The sequence below is a fragment of the Centrocercus urophasianus genome, unplaced genomic scaffold (assembly GCF_019232065.1).
Source record: "Centrocercus urophasianus isolate 14NV4802_14NV808 unplaced genomic scaffold, USGS_Curo_1.0 seq_73, whole genome shotgun sequence".
In the NCBI taxonomy this organism is placed as follows: Eukaryota; Metazoa; Chordata; class Aves; order Galliformes; family Phasianidae; genus Centrocercus; species Centrocercus urophasianus.
Window position 1 is genome coordinate 14,108,886 of NW_024885344.1, and position 23,514 is coordinate 14,132,399.

Genomic DNA, 23,514 nt, shown 5'->3' on the forward strand with positions numbered 1-23,514 from the left:
TCTATCTATCTATCTATCTATCTATCTATCTATCTATCTATCTATCTTATCCCTAATGATTTCCATATACTCTGCTATGGAAGAACTCTGCACAAATTGCTCTGTTAGCAACATAGTACAGAAAGCAATTTGCTCTAACAGATAGCCCAGTCATAGGGAAAAAAAAATATTTATTTATTTATTACTGATCAGTAATAATAGCCATGCCTCAAACCACAGGCTTTCTTTTTCTTCCTACATTTCTTTTTCCTGCAAGGTTTTCTTGCAGCGTCTGTAGAGTGCTATCAGGAACCATCGCCACCTTCTCCCTGCACCTTTTGTCACCATAAGGTGAATGTTAATAGCTTCCCCAGCTCATTTCACACACTTATTTTTTTCACATGTTCACTGTAAATGCATCTGGATGCAGAGCACTGCCCTTGAAAGAAAAGAGGAGTAAAAATCTTTCTCATCAATTTTTTACCACTGTTTGCATCCATAGCTTAGTTCTGCCTTCTGTCTCTGTGTTTCCTAACTGAGGCTGTTGTCTCCACTCCTTTACACTTGTCCTGTTCTTGATCTTCATTTCTTGGAGGGCCATTTATTATTTCTGAAAATCTTCTCTTTGTCATTCCTTGTCCCAAGTCTTATACATCTACTTTTAAATTTTGCTTTTAGTTTCCCATATCTCTTTAATTTTAGAATGTATGCCCTGAAAAATGATTTTGTGATGCCCTTTATGAAAGATGTTAAATAAAAGTAAATTATACTGTGATTAAGCAGCTAGTATCAAATAACTCGATGCCAGCAGCAAGTCAAAAAAAAGCCCTTGCCATCTGAAAGCAATGAATCAATCTTCCATTTAGACTATTTTTTGCCTTTGGAGCTGCAGACCAGAAGCTCAGGGCATCCTGAGGTGCCTAATAGAACAATGTATGTGCCTGTATGTAAGAATTTTGGACTCTTGTTTATTGATCTGTCTGTTGTTAATAAAGAGAAGCTGCAAAGCAGACCCAGCAATGGCTGTCATCCAGGAATAGTTATAAGCTTTATTTCTAAACATATATCTTTTTACTTTATTTTTGAAGGTATCAGATTTTTTAATATACCTTTTTTCCTATGTATTTTTAATGCCATCTACATTCTACCGTGGTGTAACATTCACATTACCTTATTGCTTTGCAGTTCAGTCAACACAGCGAGCAGGAGTTTGGAACAGAAACAACTAATGCTTATCATTTATACTCTAATGCTTGTCTGTGACCTTACTGATGACCTTTTTTTTTTTTTTTTTTCCTTGCTAATTATATTCTCTGAGAACTGAGACCTAAATAAGAATTGGTTTCCAGTCAAAGTTAAGTTTAAGCTATTAATTACAGGCTGGCCATAGTTATAATCAGGCAGATTGGGATCATTACAAGCAAGCACCTTTTGGATGAATATATTCTTAATAAAAAAAAATAAATCATTTTCTCTTGTCACTATGGATTGTGTCTTATTCAGAGCTGCTTGCTACTCAGCTAAGTATTAAAAAAAAGCAGTCATCTGATGCTGGTGAAACTGCATTTGGATTAGGAGCTTGTAGCATGTGAGAGAACATTGATGAGGAGAGTCAAGATCATCTAGTGATGAGAGAATTAAAAGGGTGAGGGATTTTCCCTTTCTCTGCTTCAGATATATTGTGGGACCATAAGCAAGTCACTTTGATTTCTTCATTTCCTTGTCTCTTTAAGAGAAAGACTTTCACTTTGTCTTTTGTCATGGAGTTTTCATCAAAGCTGTATTCCCCAGAAAATATTTCAGCAAAAATAGGGGGAAAACTGGTAATAATATGGCATTGTTTTGTATTTTCTTTACAGAGCTCAGATGTCTTACAATGATAGTATCCTCGAAAAATGGCTATATTGCTTTTCTTTTTAGTACAGAGTAATAGATCTGCAAGAGTCCAGGCCTGGGGTATAGCTAGAAGATAGTCTGTCAATCCATGGCAAAACTTCACCACTGTTTTTGGTAGCTCACTATCTATGTAGGACAACTTTCCATTTTATTTTACAGAGATAAATTCATTTTGTCTAGTCTGCTGTGTTACAATATCTATAAAAAATTATTTTTGCATTTGTGCAAATAAAATCCAGTCATAAAATCAACTGTAAGGCCAGTACATCTGCCTACAGCATTTCAGTCAGCATTGCTGTGTCAATAAAGGATTTGTTGATGTACAGTATCTGCCTGACACAGCAGAGCTAACACAAACCACTGTGAAGTGTAGTTATAACCGCAAAATTAAACTTTGGTGCAGTTATTTTGCCTGCAAGCATGATGAAGTGGAATAACAATGCTGATCAAAGTTTTTGTATGTCTGTGGTACAAAATTATAATCAAAGAGGAATGTTCTGTTAGTTTAAATTTGTAAAGCTATTCTGATTTTTAGCATTGGCTTGGCTTAAAGTTGGGATTATAAGGGGAATCAACATGCTGGAGGAATCAGGGAAAAAGAGAGTGAGGACACAAAAGCATGTTTGTTTATAACCTTCTTGTTGCTATAGTTGTCCTGAGACAGAAGGCAGGGCAGAATGGAAAGAGCAGAAATAATGTTGGGGTAAAATAAAGGAATGATTGGGACTGTGAAGTCTGGGGGCAGCCTTGGATGCCGCAGCCATGAGATAGTGGAGTTCAGGATCTTACATGGAAGAAACAAGGTGAAAAGTAGATGATTTAAACCCTGGATTTCAGGAGAGCTAGCTTTGACCTCTTCAAGGACTTACTTGAATGTATTCTATGAGTTAGAGCATTGGAAGCTAAGGGACCCAAGATAATTGGCTGTCATTCAAGCACCGCTTCTTCCAAGCTCAATATTGGTGTATCCGTAAGAGTAAGAAATCAGGCAGAGATGGCAGGAGATTCACATGGATGAGGTGGGAATGTTGTCAGGGCCTGCAGGGATGTGACAGGAAGGACTGAGGCCCACTTGGAATTAAATCTGGTGAGGGAGGTAAAGAACATCAAGAAATCTTTAAGTATGTCAACAGCAAAGGGAATACTAGGGAAAATGTGGGCCTGCTGCTGAAAGAACTAGAAAGTAACTAAGAAGTTACTGAGTATTTTGCTTCAGTCTTCACTGCTAAGACTGCCCCTTGGGAATTCCAGAGTCTGGAGGTAAGAGAGAAAGTCTGGGGAAAGAGTCCTCCTTGTTGGAGGAGGATCTGATTAGAGATTGTCTAGGCAAACAATGCATACAAATCTATGAGCCCCAGTGTTATACACCCACAAGTACTGCGGGAGCCGGCAGAAGTGATCGCCAAACTGCACTCTATTGTCTTTGAAGGGTGTTGGAGAATGGAAGAGGTGCATAAAGATTGAAGGAATGCCAATTTCTCTCCAGTCTTCAACAATGTCAAAAAGGAGGAAACTACAGGTCAGTCAGCCTCACCTCCATCTCTGGGAAGGTGGTGGAACAACTTATTCTGCATGTTGTCTCCAAACAAATGTAAGAGAACAAGGTTATTGGTAGTCATCAACATGGGTTCACAAAAGGGAAATTACACTTGGCAGGTCTAGTGGCCTTCTTTGATGTCATCTCTGACTGGGTAGATGCAAGGATGTTGTGTACCTTGACTTCAGCAAGGCATTTGACTCTGTTCCCCATATCATTCTCATAGGTAATCTTTGGAAGTGTGAGATAGATGAGTGGACAGGGAGTGGATTGAGAACTGTCTGACTGGCAGAGCTCAGGGGATTGTAATCAATGGTACAGAGTCTAGGTTGGAGGCCTGTAATTGATAGTGTTCTGCAGAGGTTGATACTGGATCCAGTCTTGTTTAACATCTTTATCAATGACCTGAAAAAAGAAACAGAATGCACCCTTAGCAGGTTTGCTGATGACACAAAGCTGGGAGGAGTGGTTGATGCACCAGAAGGCTGTACTGCCATTCAGCAAGTCTAGAGCGTTGGGGGTGGAGGAACCTTATGAGGTTTTACACAAGGAAATGGAGAATCTTGCACCTGGGGAGGAATAAACTCATGCATCAGTGCAGGTTAAGGGCTGAGCTGCTGGAAAGGAACTCTGCAGAGAAGCACATGGATGTCCTCGCAGACGACAGGTTGGCCATGAGCCAACATTTACAACATTCATGAATTTCTTGTAATTGTACAAATGGCAATTATGTGCAGCACCTTTATTTATGTTTAACCATTCATTTGTGCTGAAGTCTTCTGCTGTTGTCTCTTCCCTACTTCATTCTCTTCATTCTTTCTGTGATCTATTCATAGAGCCAGGGATGGTTTTTTGGAAGTAAATTAAGCTGTTTTTATTTAGACATTCTATCAGAAGTCCTTCATAGGTAGAAAGAAATCTTCTACATCTGAATTCTGAGTACTCTATGATACTTAAAAAGAAGAGAAAGGAATCAGCTTTTTTTTCCTTCATAGCCCAGGGAGTTCTGAAACAACTTGGTTTTCTGAATCTGAATAAATACAGAGTATTCCTTTTGACATTCTTGTGTCCGGAGCCTTAAAAGAAGCAGCATGAAACTAATTGAACACACACTCGAGTTGTAACTGATGATGCATATTAGCTTGTTTTGGTGATGAATTTGCCTTTGCAAAAATCAATGTCACTTTTCCCAGCTACTAATCCTAAAGGATTTTTTTTAATGTAAAAATATTGTTCCCTTAACTCTGCAATTAATTTTTGCATAACTCCATCTGATTAAAACAAGAAAAGGAAGGGAGATTCTAGAAATACTTTTGTTCCAAGTAATTTTGTGATAAACTAAAGTTGTATTATCTTGGCAACTTCTTCTAAGTTACAAGTGGACTAAAAGCTGCTCTGATGAGGCAAATAAGAAAAAAAGAACTTACCTGCCAATTAAAGTGTACCTGACTGGCAGAGTACACTGTAGGAACCACTCCATAACTACTCCATCTCAATGAGTAGATGTCTGTGTCTGACTTTAGCTGGCAAATGATTTGATGAGACAGAAAATTGACTTGTAGCTTCTTTTACTGTCTTTACGTGAGCTGCAAAGTGCTAGAACTTAGATTTCTTTGAGAATCAGGGGCCACCTGTCTTAACGTATGTGATTTCTAAGCCTATAGTTAATATTTGATTATCAGCTTGAGATTAAAACACTGCAAGTCATCCTACAGTGGTGCATGGATAACCAAGGTACTTTGTACAGTTGCCCTAATTTGGGATTGAAGAATACATTAATAGTCTTAAAGTTTGAGAGTACAATGCAGTTTGTTTAGAATATTCTTTCTGTTTCATTGTTGTTCTTTTATAGAAATCAATGGTTGAAGTTATAACCAAGCAATTATTCACAAAGTGTTTCACAAGAGAATAAGCCAGAACCAAACTCCATCAGTCTGCACAGATGTAGACGCCAGGCTCTGATTTTATGTCATTCAATTTGCTTTGCACTGAGAATGTATTCCACCTGTTCTTTTAGGAGAATGACAGATAAGGAAAATAATAGAAATGATAAGCAGAGATAACCATTTGTTTTCCTCCCCAAACTGTAGTAATCATAGTTTGGGCAGCCACGAGAGTCTTCGCAAGGCAACCACTGACATTCATCTTCATCTACACACCACTACAAATTTGAAGCAAAGTTTGGCTCGAATGGTAAGTGTGCTTTTTTTCATCCTCTTTCTTTCAGCATGCCTGAAGCAATAACGTCCCACCAATCCTTTTATGTAGCAACCTGCAGTAATAATTAAAGAGATTATTTGCTTTTCTGTTTATACATATTTTATTGCCAAACTCTTGTTGAAACATACAGGGAAATCTCTCTGCTTTGCTCTTGTGTTTACATCTAATGTGTCACTGTAGAGAACGCATAGCTGAAAAAGATTAGAGGCAATCTTTTTAGAAAAAAATCATTTTTATTAGACTTTAATGATGGTAATGATTTCAGTTTGTTAAGTACACATTATTTTATATTGGTCTTTCTATGTTTTGAAATATAACAAGGGAAAAAAAGATATGGATTCTGGTCACTATTACTGAAAACCAAAGCCTGATGAATTACAATATGTGTTTGTGCGTGTGTGAGGTGCCTTAGAATGTCTGTGTGTGTTTGTACACGTGCATATGCCCTTAGAGAAAACATCATTTTATCAGTTTAAGTTCAGAGAGATTTGTAATTTGAGATTAAGTAGCCTTTGAAACAGATTGCTGAACTTTAATGACACTGATTTATGCTAATAAATGTGAATTTTATTCCCAGTGGACTGCCTTGAATTACCTCTAACGCAAAGTTTGCAGTACAGCAGAAACTTTGATGTTCTGGACAGTTTTCACTGACAGCACTGATTCTCTTCACAGATGGTTCCAATTACCTGCTTTGAATAGGTGTGCTATCACTCTGGTCTGTCAAAATATGAGTTAGGTGATGCATACCCGACCAAAAATAAAAGGGACATCCTTTTAACTTGAAAATGTCACCTAGATAAACTTCAAGTTCAAAATCATTAAGAAAGGAGTATTGTGAGGCCAAATATATATATTTTTTCTTCTTCTAGTTAACACTTCTACTATTCAATAAATAATCACAGAATAATCTAGATCTAATTTGTAAAGCAATGGCTTAAATTATTGGCACTATTCACTGTAAACATTATTTATTTAATTATTTATTTGGGAAGACCATTGATTCTTCTTGGTAAAGCATTGCCCAAGAAGAAAGTAATATTAGGAAACACAGGAGTTTTCATCACCAGGTCACTTCTTCAAAAATGATTCAGATCAATGGATTGTCAACGTCTTGTTCTCAGACTAGAGTAAATTAGTTGATGTTTACATGTGCCTTTGGAAGGGAGTGAGGTGGTGCCCACCTTATGTGTCCTTTTTCAGCCTGCCTTCATGTTACAGCAGTAAAAATAACATATCTGGTGACCCTTGGAATTAGTTTTTTTCTTGAGAAGTAATACCTTATTGTCATTTAACTGTTGTTGAAATCGAGGCAGGAATCACTATAATTTCTATTGTCTGTGTTAACCTAGTAGTAAACTAAAACAGTGTAAAAAGTCCTTTCTTGGTGTTAGGTTTGTGACAGTACATCCTGTATTAAGAGGTGGGAAAAAATCTTTAATTATTTTTTCCATATCATGCTGCCAAACAAATCTGATTAAGTATAATTACAGACACATCTAAGTCTATGCAGAGGAAGATAGATCCTCTTTTAAGTCAGCATCTCTGTGAAACAGAAAAGGCATTATGGACCCTTCTGCTGGGTAGCTGCTAGTCTCCATTATTTTCTGTGTGAGAATAAAAGTGATATGAATTAGAAGTTTGATAGAAAGACATTTTGTTAGTTACATGCATACAGGATGTACTGAAGGTATTTTGAACATAAATGCACTGAAAAGTGGAGCCTGCAAACAACTTGTCAGCATACTCTTTTTCAGACTAACAAACCAATGATTGATTCTCTACAAGATGCTCTGTATTCAAATGAAAAAAATAAAAAAAGCAACAAATCTCTTGTTTGCTGCATATGGATCTGCTGTTAGAATAGATTCTCAGAATTATTCGCTCTGGAACCTGAAGATATATATGTACAGGATTCTCTTCTGAGGATTAAAATCTTAACTTGTGTGCAAGGAAGTCAGAACTCTACACCAACAGTGCAATACTTATTAAGGCACACTTTACATTGTGAAAATCTGGATGCAGTTAAAATTTCTATCTGTGTATGCAAATAAATATTTCACTATTATACTTAAAGATGATATAATCAGCTGCCTACAAGTAATATGCAATTAATTTTTTTAAAAATTGAGTATTTACAGTCTTTGGCCAGTAACTGTTTGCAATTCTTTTGTGAATTCATCTGAAAAAAATATACTTGTTAAGGTGAATATTTGCTTTCTTTCATTCTGTGGGAAGCTAACTTTCTGTGTTATGATATATTCATAAAGAGGAAATTGTTTTGAACTGAGCAGTTGCAAGCAAGAAATTTGGCCTGAAGCTTTACTTGGAATCACAGACTTTTGAGCTAGTGCATGACCTTTAATTTGAATTTGTTTGTTTGCTTTTCAGTCATAAGATTTACAGCCTTAGTGCTCTTAAACAAAACTCATTTAAGACACCAATATGCCAGATTCCTACACAATTCCAAACAAAACTTATGCAGAAGGCATAAGGTTATCTTTGTATTATATAAATATATTGAAGCTCATTTTCATTCCATGCAGAGAGACAAAGAGCGTCTCTTGCCAGGAGTGGGAAATTCTGCACCTTGTAGATTTTTTTCCCCACATTTTTTAATGTACATTTATCAGCGTTACTGGTGCTAATGTTTTACCAAGAGTAATGAGCTGTGTGAACACTCTGAGGAAAGTGATGTCAGTGGTCCATCGTAAGTTTTTTTTTCCCCTTCATTTACATATTTATGTCATTTCAGAGGGACAGTGTAGTACCTTAATTAGAACGGAACAATTTTCTTGTGTTTAAGTATCCACTGATATTGTGCAACTGCAAAAATCTCTATGTCCTATTAGCAAGCTCAAAGCCTCCTTCATCTCTGTTGCAGTTTGACAGGTCTAAAAATGAGGTTTAATATACAGCAATGCATTGTGGAGGCCAGGAGCAGAGACAGAGCAGCTCCTGACATTTCACGTTTCACAAAGACTTACAATTACTACATGGAATGATTATGAACAAACAAAAATAGTCTGTCAAGAATTATTTCAGACAAATAACAAACTAGGAAGACAAATTAGCAGTGTTCTGGCCATTAGAAAAAATGTACTGTCACAAAGGATTTGTGGAACTGTAATTATTAACGTACAATAGGGTTTAACCGGGAAGGGTGACATTTTAAGATATGTTCAAGTGAATTATTGATCACTCCTTTATGATATCTGACATGGCTGTGAAAGCTTCAGGCCATACAGATACTTCAGGTTACTAATAATAGCGAAGAGCATGACCAGCTCTTGAGCTGGCATAAGTAATAGACCCAAATTTTTCCTCTGGCTTCAGGGCCTGTGAGAGAGCACTTGTAATAGAAGGAAGAGATTCTGCTTGCAGGCAGGGACACCAGCAGGTCTGTCTGGTCCAGACAAAAGCCACAGTATTTATTTTTGCTCTGGACCCAGCCTCTGAATTTCTGGATGTACTGAAACCCACTCTAGCCACAGCAAACTGAAGGACCTGAGTTAGTCTACACTGAGCTCACAAATTCAATTTTGTTGCTGCTGTTCTCTGGAACTTGCATCTTTAATGGTTGTAAAATGTATTTGAAAGTCACTGCATTAGAGGCTGTCTATGAAAAATATTTTTTTTCTCATTCAGATACAAAAATATGGGGAAATAATATGGACCTTTTTAAAGAGTTCTTTGGGAACACTTCGGGAATTTTTAGATGCAATAGAGTTTTTTGTTCCGTCTCAGATTGTTATGTGTATGTACAGCTACAGTTTTAAACTGTGTTTACTCTTAGAGAGAATTTGACCTGTGATCTGTAGAATCCGTCAGAATTTTCTTCTTTGGAATATGTTACTTCATAGAAATCTGTAGTAATGTTGTAGTTTAATGTCACAAAAGCATATTCATATTTTGACAGCCCTTCCATGTATTAGGTACTTAGGTACTAAATAATTCACATTACTCACCTTTTATGGTAGACTATCAGATCCCCTAAAGCTCTGTGTTCATCTCAGTCATATATCTAATTTCTCTCTAAGCATCAGGGCTCACTTCTTCATTGTATGTTATGTTTCTGAGTTCAACCCTCCCCGTTCTTTAGCCTTCCTACTGTATGAGAGCAAGGAGGAAATTTGGTGTTTCTCAAGCTTGATCTGTATCTCCAGCCTTGGTACTTTTACTAAACATCTAGCTAATAATTAGCTAATCTAGCTAAAAGCAGAATTAGTGTGAATTAATTCACATTAAGCTCTTCACCAATAAGTGCCTATGGGCTGTTCTGCTCTCCTGCTTCTCAGTAACCTTGTCTTGTGGATTTTAAAGATCTGGATTCAATCATGAGTCAGAAGAAGGGCAGATTTTTCAGGATGTGGTGGTGACCTAATAAACTGGTAGTATATGCCTGGCATAGGCTCAGCTCCATCCATAGGCTTTAAAGGAAGCAAATGTGTGTGGCAGGTGAAGAGACTATATCTGAAGAGAAACAGATTTGTTAAGCAGAATGCGTTAATGCAAATTCAGAGAATTATTTAGGCTGGAAAAGGGTCTCTTGGGATGATATAGTCCAGTCCCCTTGATCAAGCAGAATCCCCAGCTAGCACCTGTGAACTGTACCTGGTCAGGTTCTGAATATCTCAGCAGATATTCCGACCTACTCTACAACCTGTCAGGGCAACATCTTCCAGACCCTGGCCACTCTTGCAATATTCTTTTACCTGTGTTAGGATAGCATTTCATGTGTTTTAATTTGTGTCCTGATTTTCTTCTTCTGCTAGCAAGTGCTACTGAGAAAAGTCTGGCTCCCTTGACTTTATTTCCTCCCACCAGATATTTGTACACATTGATAAGGTTCCTCCTGAGCTTTCTGTTCTCCAGACTGAACAGAGTCCCAGCTCAGCCTCTCTTTTCTCAAGATGCTTTAGTCCAGTAATCATCTCTGTAACCCTTCAGTAAGAGAAGTCTCTTCAGAGAAGTTGCAAAGGATGGAACAGATGTTCTCCATTCTGTTCTCTCTGAAAAAAATGAGCAGCAGAGAGGTAGTTGATATAAACTAATTTCTGCTTCATTACTTGTATATAACTTGGTTGCAAAATAATGCTTTCTGCTATCTGTAAGAGGAGTGCAGAGCAGGGTTTATTGAGGCCTGACTGCAGTCTTAACTTATATGTAGATAGAAGGAACTAGTATGACAATATGGCTTGTTCTACTATATAGCATTAGCCAGTGTAATATGACAGAGCTACCACATTAAATTTCTTGAAAGACCAATACATCTTGAAAGGAAAGGATTCCTAAAAGAGTTTGTTGAGTTTGGAAAATACTAAGAAAATCTGTCTAATGTGTATTCATCCTATTGTAATTCTGTATCTCATTATATGCTTCTCTGCCACAGCACGAGGATGACCAAGGACAGTTCAGTGTGAATGAGCTGTTAGAATATACTTGTGCGTGGAGACTGACTCGGTAAGAACATTGCCATTTAGTATTATTTCTGTTTATAGTTATTTGTATTGGTAGTGAGCATTCTGACCCCAGAGGGCAATTCCAAGCCCTGATGAGCATAGGAATGATACTAAAGAGAAAGCAAGCTGATACTGTGTTTTTAGAATTTTCTTTTCAGACATTACTGATTGCTGAAGAAAAGTCAACAATTGTATATAGATCTACAAAATTTTTCCCTGTTCTCCCCCTTTCATATTGTTGAGAGTTTCAATGGAGTTTTCATATTTCTCAAACTTTCATGGAATTGACAGAGAGGATTTTAAGAGTAAATACTGTGAAAATAATAGATTTATTTTCATTATCCTTGTGGTTTCACTCTTCAGTGATATGTTATTGTATTTCTTTTGTTCATGCTAGCTATAACAAATTTTAAACTTTGTACTCAAGTGCATCTGACTCTAAATCTAACCTGTCACGGATAAGCACTAAGTGAGATAGATTCCTCATTCAGCTTTCATTATAATCTGCTTCAAAAACTTAGAAAGAAGTGCTGTTTAATGCTTTTTGTAATGTTTTTCATCAATATGTCATAAAGTACTTCACCAAGGAAGTTAGGTGCCACAACTGTCATTTAACAGATGAAGGAGAAACCCAGCTGTGGGCTGTCCAAGACGAATGTTTGGTACTTATTGAATACCCATCTGGTTTCCTAGGAGCATGGCTCAAATTTCCATTCTGGTCTGTTGCTATATGGAGATCAAACTAATTATACAGTCTATATATGCACTGCTTATTCACTGTTTTATTTCTTGTCATGTCAATTATGTGACCTTTTTTATTGCAAAGAAGGTCTTCAGAGAGGATGTGTAATAAAAGGTGTTGAGCTGCAAAACAACTATGTTTCACAAGATTTCCTCTGATGCAGTAGAGTAATGAATAACTGAAAGCGTGGGCAGTAAATACTCTCTTCAATCACGAGTTCATTAAATACTGAAAAAGTAGAAACATGAACTGTGTTAGATTTCTTTTCTGCTTGTCCCATAGATTGTTGATAGTTGAGAGAAAATATTTTCCAACAGTGATGATCTAGAAAGATCTGCAGTCAGACCGAATACTGTTGACTGCATTTCTAATTTATATGAGAAAAAAAGAGTTAGTAGCTAAGTGACAAAAGTTTGCTGACCATAATGTGCACAGAAGTTGCCTGTGGTGATCTGTAGAAGGATTTTACAATACTGAGTTCTGTGTGTAAGATGGCAGATGAAATTTTGAAATGATAAATGTAGATAGGAAGAAAACAATGTTAAATTCTCATAAGAAGTCATAGGCTTTTAGATGAATTTTACCACCAGGAATGAGTTATTGGGGTTAAAATTAATAGTTCTGAATGTCAGCTTGGTGCACAGCAGCTGTAATTAAAATAAAGCAAATGATGGGAATTATTATTAAAAGAATTAAAGCAAACAAACAAAAAAAGAGAACAGTATCATGGCACAGCATTGATTTATCTAGAATACCGTTGGCAGTTCTGATTCTTTCATTTTAAATGTGTTGTAATAGAACTTGAAGAAGTAGAGAAAAGGGCAGCAAGGATACACAAAGATATGAAATGCCTTTAATTTAAAGAAAAAATAAGATACAATGTTCTTCACCCTGATAAATATAAAAAACGGGTATTTTATAGATGTGAAATAAATAAAACTGAATATTGAGAATTGAGAATATGCATAGGAAAGGCTCATTTACTGTACCTTCCAATATAGGAATTAGGGAACAGGAAGTTAAAGTACAGGCAAGAGTAGGCACTTCTTTGTATTGATTCTAATTAAGTGTTGTCTGGACACAGTTCAGGCATATCTTCAAGGATGGAGACTTCACAGCCTTCCCAGATGATCTGTGTCCTTCACCCTCACAGTGAAAAAGAGTTTCTCTGTGTTTAGATGGTACACCTTCTGTTGTAGTTTGTGCCCTTTGGTTTTGTCCTCTCACAAGACACTGCTGGAAAGAGCCTACCTCTGTCTTCTTTGCGCCTTCCCAATGTGTTTAAATTCATTGATCAAATCTTCTCTCATTGTTCTGTGCTCCAAGTTAAACAGTCACAGCTCTCTCAGCCTTTCTTCATAAGAGATGTTCCAGTCTCTTGAACATATTTGAGGTCCTCTATCTGTCCAGTATGTCCACCTCTCTCTTACTGGAGTGTGCAGAACTGGACACACAACTTGTCAATGCTGAGCGGAGGGGAGGACCACCTTCTACAAGACACTGACAATGTTTTTCCTGATACAGCCCAAGATACATTTAGCCTCTTTTTGCCACAAGGGTACGTAGTTGGCTCATGTTCAGCATGCTGTCCATGAGGACCCTCTAGGTCTTTTTCTGCAAAGCTGCTTTCTGATCAGTCAGCTTCCAGTATATATTGGTGCATGGATCTGTTCCTCCCCATGTTCAGGGCTTGGCGGAAAAGAAAAACTGTTTGAACTGCTTTGAGGCAATGTAAAAAGAACGAATAGAAACCTTACTTTTTAAATTACCAGATGTGCTCTCACGGGTAAATGTGAACATACAAAACCAGCAGTGCCTATGTGTCTTAACTCACTGATTTTCATAGCTTTAAAATCTAACACAATGTAAATTGTGAGTGCGTTAACCAAACTGCAACCCACTGAAGCTGAATTTGTTCCATAAACGCAGAAATTCAGGTTCCAGTAACTATAACATGATGGTTAGTCTGATGTATGCATTTAGGCAGAGCTCAGTTAGCTAGAATGGTTAAAATTGACTTTTAGATGGGAATCCAGGTGCCAAGAAATTGAAATATGAATTCTGTAAGTGTATGCTATATACATCTGTCTTATGCCTCACCATATAGACCAGCCAGAGACTAAGACTGTCTCTCCAATGTTATTCTACTTTTTTTTTTGCCTTTTCTTTTCAAAACTATTGGAGTATATTATCTTGCTAAAAGATCCAAAATTTTCTTAGCGTCAAAGAAACAGCAAGTGTTTATTGATTGGTTAACATTGCCACATTAATGCACAGCTATCAAAGATGTTTAAGTATGTGGTATTACTTATAAAAATATGAGTATGATTACTTATCTAGTAGGTTCAAGATAGTATCAGTAGAAGTGTTTTAATCACTCTTGCATGTTTTTTTTTTTAAAATTATTGTGTAAAATTATGGCTGCTTTATGTAGAAAATTCTCTAGAGTAGAATAGAGTAATGGAAAATATGCTTTAAAAAAAAATATATATATATATATATTAGAACAAGCACGCTAATAAACATGCTTAAATGTGTGCATCAAGACTATAGGGCAAGTTTATATGTCCAGAACTTATTCCAAGCTGGATATTGCTATAAAAATGATATTATGCCTGGAGACTTGGTCAAAGCAAAGCAACAACTTGTATTAGATATGATTTAACAAGATTACAGAAGGAATTGCCAGGCAGCTTCTCAATGCAGTAACTGCCTGGCTAGATAAGACTACTGCAGATTGCAAATAAGAAGCTGCAAGGGCAAACCATCTGTAGGAGGATGTAAACAGTAGGTATCTACACAGAAATGCACTCTGCTATTAGTGCAGAGGAGCCCTACCTCTTTTTGTACTCTGTGTGATGATTTCAGTAGAATTTCCTCATCTTTCCTCCTCTTGCAATACACTATATGATGAAACTCAAACAACATACCGTGCTATCTACACTTTAAGGCATACTTGCAATTCTAATCTCTCATAGCTCAGTTCGGCCAACGTAGATGCATAAGGACATACACAATTCTTCTACAAACTATAATCTGTTTGCTCTGAAGTAATCAAATACTTTCATGACTTTCAGACACGAGTCTGCAAAGGGTGGGAAATTCCCTCAAAGTGTTTTGATGAGAGAGAATCGTCATACATAAAAACAGTTGGAAGTAAAAGAGGAGGGAAAATGACAGGGAGAAAGTGGCACCTCAATATAAATAAATGATAAAGAAAGAAAATAAACCAAATTTTCTACATTTCTGTGAATACATGCATGTGCTTGAGCTACTACACACATACCATCGAGGCAATAAGGAGTCTATTTCCAATGAGTTGGCGAGGCAGGGCGTGGAAGCTTGAATAAGGTTTCCCTACTATTTTCTGAAGACCTCACCCTACAGAGGAAGAGCTGGAGGTAGATGTTAAGGAAAAAGGAAGGTGCATTCCTCAGTGCAGTAACTTTGGCCATGATGATCCCATGGACATCATTTTAAACAGTTACTACAACTGCATTTTTTAAAACACGGTGTGATTAGAAACAGAAAATGACGCAAGTGCTCCTTAGAAAGAAAAATTGTGTTTATTGTGTTTTTGTAGACAGCAGTTAGAACCGGTGGTTCTAAAATGGCAAGATTTACAGCTAATGCATCAGTCCTGCAGAAAGATCTGCATTCTTATTCATACCCCAAAAGATTTTATTGAAGCTTTGCTTGAGGCCCAGCAGTCTGCTCATGCAGACTTGGTAGTAACTTCTGTAGCTTGGCAGAGGCATGGGGCTGCTGTGCTGCAGATGTCGCCCTACAGAACTGATATGAGTTAAAGCAGTTTTCAGGACTGGATTGAATGACAGTGTAAAATAAATTCATGGCTGTGGTAATAGGATGGAAAATGCAGCTGGTGAAACATTTTGAGCATGTAAACTTTAGAACTGTAAGCAAATAAAGTTTAACAAATTCTGAACTATCATGCCCTTTTTATCGTACACATTTTTATGCTTCTTACTCAGTATAGCCTTTTGAAATGGAGAGTTTCTCCAGGTGTTTTGCAGATGTTTTGTCCTGATACTCTGCAGCTTTACAGACTGAAGTGATTGAGAGACAAGGCATAATAGCATATAATTAAGTTTGTCTTTCAAAGTAACATTTAAGCACATGCTTAACCTTGTAGAAATAAATGGAATTTAGAGTTAGGTAGACACTTAAATAGCAAATCATTCTGAGAGTTCTTTCACTATGAAACATATACCCTCTTCATAAAGGAGAACTTGCACATCTATACCCTGGCCAATGTCCACCAGAACCACAGAGAACCAGGCTCAAGACTACTTGACATCTACTTAAATACTTGTCCTTATTCTGTATCAACAGGAAATCACTGTCAGTTAGGCTATTCTTGACTTTTAAAATGGAGAGCGTGGAAAAAATATTTTTTTATCCAATTGCTATTAATTTTGTGTTATTTTCTTTTTTCTAATTTCCAGAGAGAACCTTGTCGCAGCTCTTAGGAAATATAGAGGTCAAGTGGAGCATGTTTTGCAAAATGAGGTATTTGTTCTCAATCTGTTATACCAAAGAAGCATTACCATTCTTTGTGAAAGGTATCTAATTATTAATCTGCTTCAAATGTGATTAAAGAGGACTTTTAATTAAGGCTATTCAATCTGACTTCAGAAGAGTATAAATTCTTTTAAGAAAACTTGTTTTGAGATTAAGAAGAAAATGTTACAAATTTAAAATATCACAGGTGACTGTTTCTAAGGAATCTGTAAATGAAATGAGTATCATTTGGGTTGAAAGTATAATATTTGAAATTAGTACAGATATAATACACTGTGTATCTGCAATATTTGTCCTTGATTTTGCAAACTCCCAGGAAACTGTCTGCATCCTTGAGAAATGTATATGTATATATTGCTTGAGATTGTTTGCAAAGTTAGGTTTAGGCAGAAAAACTCATAAGAGCTTTTTTAAGTGGGCTGCCAATTGAATGTTATGTCCTCGAAGAAAATCTTAGCTATAATATTTCACACAAAATTTAAACCTCAGAGGAAACCAAATACTTCCTTGATCTGATTTTCAGATGGTCATGCCAACTAGATTTTGAGAGTTTAGACTGAAAAGAAATCAGTTTTAACTCATTATGGATATTTTTGAAAAGTATGGTAAAAAATAATATTTTGTTTCAGAAATGTCACCTATACTCAGCCAACACACCAACCTTATATTTAAAAGAATTCTGACCACTAAATATTGCAGGGTAATTTATGTAATTCATTCATACTTTAGTTCTGCTCAAGGCAGTTAAATATGGGGTTAATAACCTCAATATTTTTTTATATTTGTATTAATGACAGGTTCTAACCTTCTCATTACAGTCTGGATATAGAACTTAAGCTTGAAAACCAAATTTATATTGGTACCGCTTCCCCTTTTCAAGCATGAAATGGCTGAGTTAGAGAAATGGCTTTATCAGGACACTGACATGCTGTAGCTAACTGAAAAGAATGTTTATCAGCATGGAAACATGGAGAATATTTTATAGAAGAGCTTCTGCTTGTTTGGAGAATGTATTCCAAAATTTAAGAAAGTCATATAACTAACTGTTCAATAAACACATTAATTTTTTGTTTATTTTCCTGAACATAGGGTACTTGACACTTATTAAGATGGCATTTTCTTTTTTTTAAGATTCAGATTTGTTTAAAAAATTCCCCAATGTATTTCTGATATTATTCCTCTAGGGATTTTTTTAATGTAATAATATGTAAATATCTGTACTTATTAATAATATTTAATAGTTTGATCTCTAATATTTAATAGTTTGATCTCTATGTTTCACAGAAAAGCCAGTTACAGAACTGCTCAGTCCACAGGTGTCAAACTGTTCAGCCACTCAGCCACTATTTTTAGAAGGAACATAGGTCTCTGCTGTCTCTCTCAGAGACAATAATGGGAATAAAATCACAATATCATAAAAATATCTGGAAGTTTGTAAATCGTTTGGGTTCAAGTTTTCTTAGAAGTTTTTTTGGAATGCCTCTACAATCATGAAGTTCAGACAAACACTCATTTTGCCTCAAGATCAGTCTTAGATACCAAATTTCTCAGTTTTCAACAAGATACGTTTTATGGAAGATAATTGGACTTCTTAGGGAGCTATTGATCACTGACAATTTAAACATAGCTATAGATAGCTACAGATTAATGCTGGGTTTTTGTTTATTTCTTTCTTTTTTTTTCTGCTATCAGCCACATAAAGTTGATTATGTGACTGAAGTAGCTAAAGCAATCTGCAGTGTCCTCTGCTTCGTGGAAACCAGAGAAATTACCAATGCAGTCAAGAAACTCCATGCAGCGGCGTTGGTGAAAACACAGGTAAAAATGAACTGAAGTCTTTCTAAGGCTGCCTTGATAAGCATTTGTCCAATTTTTTTCTATGAAAGTGGAGCTTGAATAGGTGTCATGAATTTTCTGATTGACCAAGGCTGTTCTACTGTCTTGCTTCTATCTGACAAGTATTAGGAAGAGGCATTATAAACAGAGATTTAACTTTGTAAAACAGAGGAGCAACAGAGGATGTGTCCTGTGTTCGACTGTAACTGACATGTTTCTGTGGTTGTTCTTACTTATTCCCAACAAACATATAGATATTTGCTTTGCTGCATAATCTGTACCAAATCATGGTACATAGTTTAGTGAAACTCCAGTTTCATGTAGTTAGCATTCCTTCTGTAAAATGTCTTTAAATTGTGACTTCTCTAGGTGGAAATGTCTGTACTCTTTATACAGAGAAGGACTAACATAACATAGTCCTGATTCTAGCTGTAATCTTCTTTCTTAAAACACTGAAGTTTTGTCTCCTGGGGTTCTTGTAGAATTATGAACTGGGGCTTTGGAGAGTAGTATCTGTTCTCAGCTTTGTCATCAGCTTCTTTAGGGTGACCCGGAAAAGTCACTGAGGACCTGATTTACAGAAAGTCTGAGTACCCAAAATTCATTTGAAGTCAGCAACTTGGAAATACAATGCTCAGCAAATTTGAAAATCAAGCCATTAATCACCTGGATTTAGTCTGGTGTAACCTTAAGTCATGTTAATTCTTTTCCACCCTAATGACGTTCCTCTTCAAACATTTTTGTAACAATTTTAATAAGAAGTAAAGGGTATTTTTTTCTTTCCTACTCTGGTCTATTTCTTATCATTCTTTCTTACAGCAAATATCATTAAGAAATATATGCTCTGTTGAGCAAGATGCTTACTTTCTCAGGCCACTGCCTTCTTACAAAGCTGTTCTTTTTCTTTATAGATTTTTGTCCTATGGCTATGTGTAAAAATACCTGGAAAAGTAAATGACAGGCTAACTAGTGTTAGCTGGGTTAACTAGTGAATGTTAATTAAAGATGCTTAGCTGCATAAAACAAAGTATTTAATTATGTCTGATAGGCAGCTTGAGGTCTCAAACCTAAGTCTGGGGAAAGCTAACAATTATTTTTCTAAAATTTCTCATGTCATCGCAGTGAACATACAGCAAATTAATTATATTTTGTCATCCGTATGTACTTACACTCAACAGGTTCAAATCCTTATAATGCTCATCACTTTACAGGGCAAAACGCTTACTGAGAGGTAAGAAGACTGCCATTTTAAGTGACTTGCATATTGCTTATAAAATCTCTTAAATCTCTGTGTTTTTAGTCTGTTTATTCCTCTTATATGTTGCAGTGGAGGTAGAGGGAGGCAGTAACTTCAGTTTTGGCCCAAGGAAATAATCTGCTGATTAAGTGTCTTTTCTTGCTTTTCTTTCAAGGTTATGTTTCACTGTAAATCTTGTTGGCATAGTATCCTAAATCTTTTTATGCCTATTTCAGTATCAGTTATTAGAAATCTCTATTCTCAAGTAATTGCCAACATAAACAGGTTTATTAGAATGCACATTTTATCTGGTATGATTTAAATGGAAATTAAAGAAGAGTTCTTTTCGTGATCAAATTAGAAAAATAGATAAAAAATAACAGGGGCTTCACATGGTCTGCTTTTCAGTTAGACCTCAGGCTATCCTGCAAGACATCAAGACGATCAGCATCTACCCCTTGAGAAAAGTATTTTGTAAACCAGAATCTTCCTTAAAAGATGGATAAAGAGCTTAGTTCTGTAAACAGAGAAAGTAACAGACGACGACGGTCTCTTTCAGGAAGGAATCAGAGCAGAAATAAAATACTGGAAGTACTGGCACTAATTTGTTAAAAGCCTTTTGGAATGAATGGAAATTGTTTTTAGGGTGTTTTCTGTTTGTGTATTTTCTCTTTGTTTATTCAGGTCAGCTCTATGAATCCAACATGTAAACTGCCTGATATGGTTGGTTTACGTTTATTGAGTATCCTTGAGTCTGCTTTCAATCCCATCTCTCTGAGTTCCAAACAATAAATAAACAAATAAATAAATTAACTTTAAAAGCATGGTTCCCAGCATGTATCTAATCTGGGGAATTTCCTTCTCTGCTGTATGGACAGTCTCTACAGCAGTAATCCAGGTTCTTCTGAACCAACTTCTGTATACTTCCTGTCACATAGGGATTAATATTATTTTCTTTTTCTGTCTTATCTACTTAAATTATGAGCTTTTCAGAGCAAGGAATGCTTTTCCTTATCTGTATGTACAGTCTCCAGCATAGTACAGTGCAAGTCCTATCTGAAATCTCCAGAGGATGATACTGATAAGCAGTGGTGATTATGATAATGGCTCATCTGTAATGAGAGAAATGATACTGCTCCTGAATACCATATTTTGAATGTTAAAAACACTGTACTGGTTGAATATTTTATTACCAGTCTTAAAATATTTTTCTATCCTAATAGCCCTATGAGGGGCTGCTTATCTTCACATTTCAAATGGAGAATAGACTAAATGGTTACTTTTTTTTTTTTAATAAGAGAAATATAGTTTTAAGTTGTTGAGTTTTTTGTTCTTTTAACATTTCCTTTCAGCGTTAGCTAGCTCAACTTCTTGTCTGTCCCTTGAAACCTTTATGTAAAGGCTGCCTATGACCTTTTCTGACACCCCTCTCTCGCTAGTCCCTTACCTGGTGAAGCAGACCTGACTAACAGCTGACTTCAAATAAATTGAGGGAGGGAGAGTCAAACTGTTCCTGAACCAGCAAACACTTGCTGCTATAAGCTTCTTATTCCTTTGAGAAATAAGTGCTAGGGCAGCCTATTAGACTTTGACAATCTGTGAAAAAGTTTAGGTTTGATTTTATGAAAATCTTCATCTCACTCAGCAGCCACTGAACTATAAATGTCATAAAAAAGCAGTAAAATATATTTCTGCATGTTCTATAGCTCAAACATCACTCCAATTTATAAAATACAGATTACACTTTATATGAAACTACTTTATATATATATGACTATGAATATATAACTATGTTACTAGAGGGTAATATTTAAATATAACTAATCAGATTTTATTTATGTTTATCAATACTTATACAAAGACAATATACCAGCTCTCTTTCCTGTATCAACATATGTAGCCAGAATTAGCAGTCAGAGATTGGATACTTCATGGAGTACCAGCTCCTACAGTTGCTGTTCAAGTCAACCTCAAGCTGAAGTATAGGGACATTTTAAGTGAATTCTGAGTACTGGTGAAATGATTAAATTGTGCAGTATTTGCCTATCCTGTCAGTCTGCTTTGTGTTTCCATTATGCTCATCACCACAGCATCCCCAAGACTTTTTGTTAGGTTAGAAGAGTGGAAAGGTTCTTAACTATTACAAAGATCTCCCTTTTATCCAGGCAAGCAATTAACTTGTATAGCAACCACAATGAAATTTTTCAGGCTCCCTATCACATGTCAATGATGTGTTGTTAAATACTGGGTAAGAGTGAAATGCCAATAGAGAAATTCTAATTGCTTTTTCACCATGGTGTCTTGAGAATTTAGTGTAATGTATGATGTGGATTTGTGTGGAACACCTTTTTACATTTCCACTTGGCAAGCTCCATGTACACATACAGCCTCAGGGAAGCTACTGCTCACTCCTTCCAATGTAAATTACATAGGATGCAGTACACATTTGTGTATACATATCTGTACATACGAGCTTGTTACTTAAAGAAAAAAAAATTCTGTGGTTCTATTTAATTGCCATTTTATGGTCAAACAATAGTAGAACAACAATCAAAAACCATAAACTTTCTCCAGATAATCTTCTGTGCATCCTTTCTGTCTCCTCCCTACCGGTACTGTGAATTCCTTCAGTGTGGCTAGCAGATTATGAAAGCAACTGGCATCAGTGATAGTTTCTTCTTGACTGATTGTGTCTCTTTGTAAATGTGATTCATTCAGTCTCTAACCATCCTACCCTGGGGTTTTAGGCCTGCTGTACAATTAATGTTTTTCATTTCTTCTTTTTCTTCCTTTCTTATAGCAGCTCACAAAAAGTCCTACATGAAATCCTGCCAGAACCAGCACTAATCCACTATATACCAAATGGGCTACACAGTGTTGAAATTATAAGCAGTGCTCCAAAGGTCATTTACTTTCCAAAATTTGAAAAAATTGAACAAAGGTCTCCATTCCCACTTGTCTTTCTGCATATAAAGACTGTGAAAACATTTCTCAACCTGCATGTTGCTTTTTTTCCCTCAAGTAGGCATTTGGCTGCTCCTCATAATTACAAGACAAATGCTGGCAACTACAAGATTGGTACCCAAGGGAGGATGTACATCTAGCGTTGTGTTTCGTATGCCACTTCTGTGTGCACTGCCATTTTTAAGCCTCTTGCTGAGTGCATGTGTACTAACATGTAGCATTCTCACCTGGTTGCAGAAGGATTAATAACTATAAAAGATAATAAATCCTACAAGGACATGTACTAAAACAGAGTGCATACTCTGGGCATACTAAAGTATTGAATTAGCTTGACAGCCTCTCTGACTAAGATTCATACTTTTGTTATGTATTTCTATGTCAGCTTGGTAAATGTAAATCTGATGTAAGAGACAGACAAAATGGAGCAGGTGAAGATTTCAAGCTGAAGCCAGCTTGGTAGCAGGGACTGTGTGGTGATGGAAGATCTTCCTGTGTGAAGGGGAAAGTATATGTACTGCAGTGATACATAATTTTGTTCAGTGTCTGAGAAGCCCAGAGCAAAGTCTGGCTGATGTCAGTTACTGGACTTGGGGATTTAGTAAACAACTTTAAAAAAAAAAAAAAAAGCATCTTTAGCCTTGTCCTTTCAGGTCAAATAACTGGCCCAACCTTTCAGAGAATGTAAGCACTCAGCAGTTCCCATCAACAACACTGGGGTGCCTGAAGTGAGAATCCAGATACAGTCTAGGATGTTAGGCATCAAAAGCCATGGTTAAAAACCAGGATCCTACATGTCCCTGGACCACTCTGGTGGATATTTCCTGTTCGCTGATTCTAGTTAGCTGTTTGCTTGAAGGACTTTGTAGGCATGTCTCTTTTTACTGATTTGATGCAGGAATGCAGGTAACACTTAGGCTGCCTGAACAGGGAGTTGGTGCTCCTCAGATTGGAGAGATGGCTGGAGCCTTGGCTGGGTGTATACAAGTGTCATGGTTCACGTATGTGTATACAAGGTGTGCAAAGAAATTGAGCTTTTCTTATCTATGCTATAGAAGTACAAAGGTTGAAAATGTTTCTGCATCCAAATGCTGATTAAGTG

At 36.4% G+C, this 23,514-nt stretch overlaps 1 protein-coding gene across 3 annotated transcripts in view; it reads left to right on the forward strand.

The window, feature by feature from the left end:
• PIK3C2G (phosphatidylinositol-4-phosphate 3-kinase catalytic subunit type 2 gamma) overlaps positions 1-23,514 on the forward strand; it is a 203,322-nt gene that overhangs the window by 20,959 nt on the left and 158,849 nt on the right. For all 3 annotated transcript variants that reach the window (XM_042837757.1, XM_042837756.1, XM_042837755.1), the window contains 4 exons: positions 5,503-5,605; positions 11,025-11,095; positions 16,303-16,366; positions 18,071-18,196. In XM_042837757.1, coding sequence (XP_042693691.1) covers positions 5,503-5,605; positions 11,025-11,095; positions 16,303-16,366; positions 18,071-18,196 — 364 coding nt within the window. The remainder of the gene's footprint in view (positions 1-5,502; positions 5,606-11,024; positions 11,096-16,302; positions 16,367-18,070; positions 18,197-23,514) is intronic.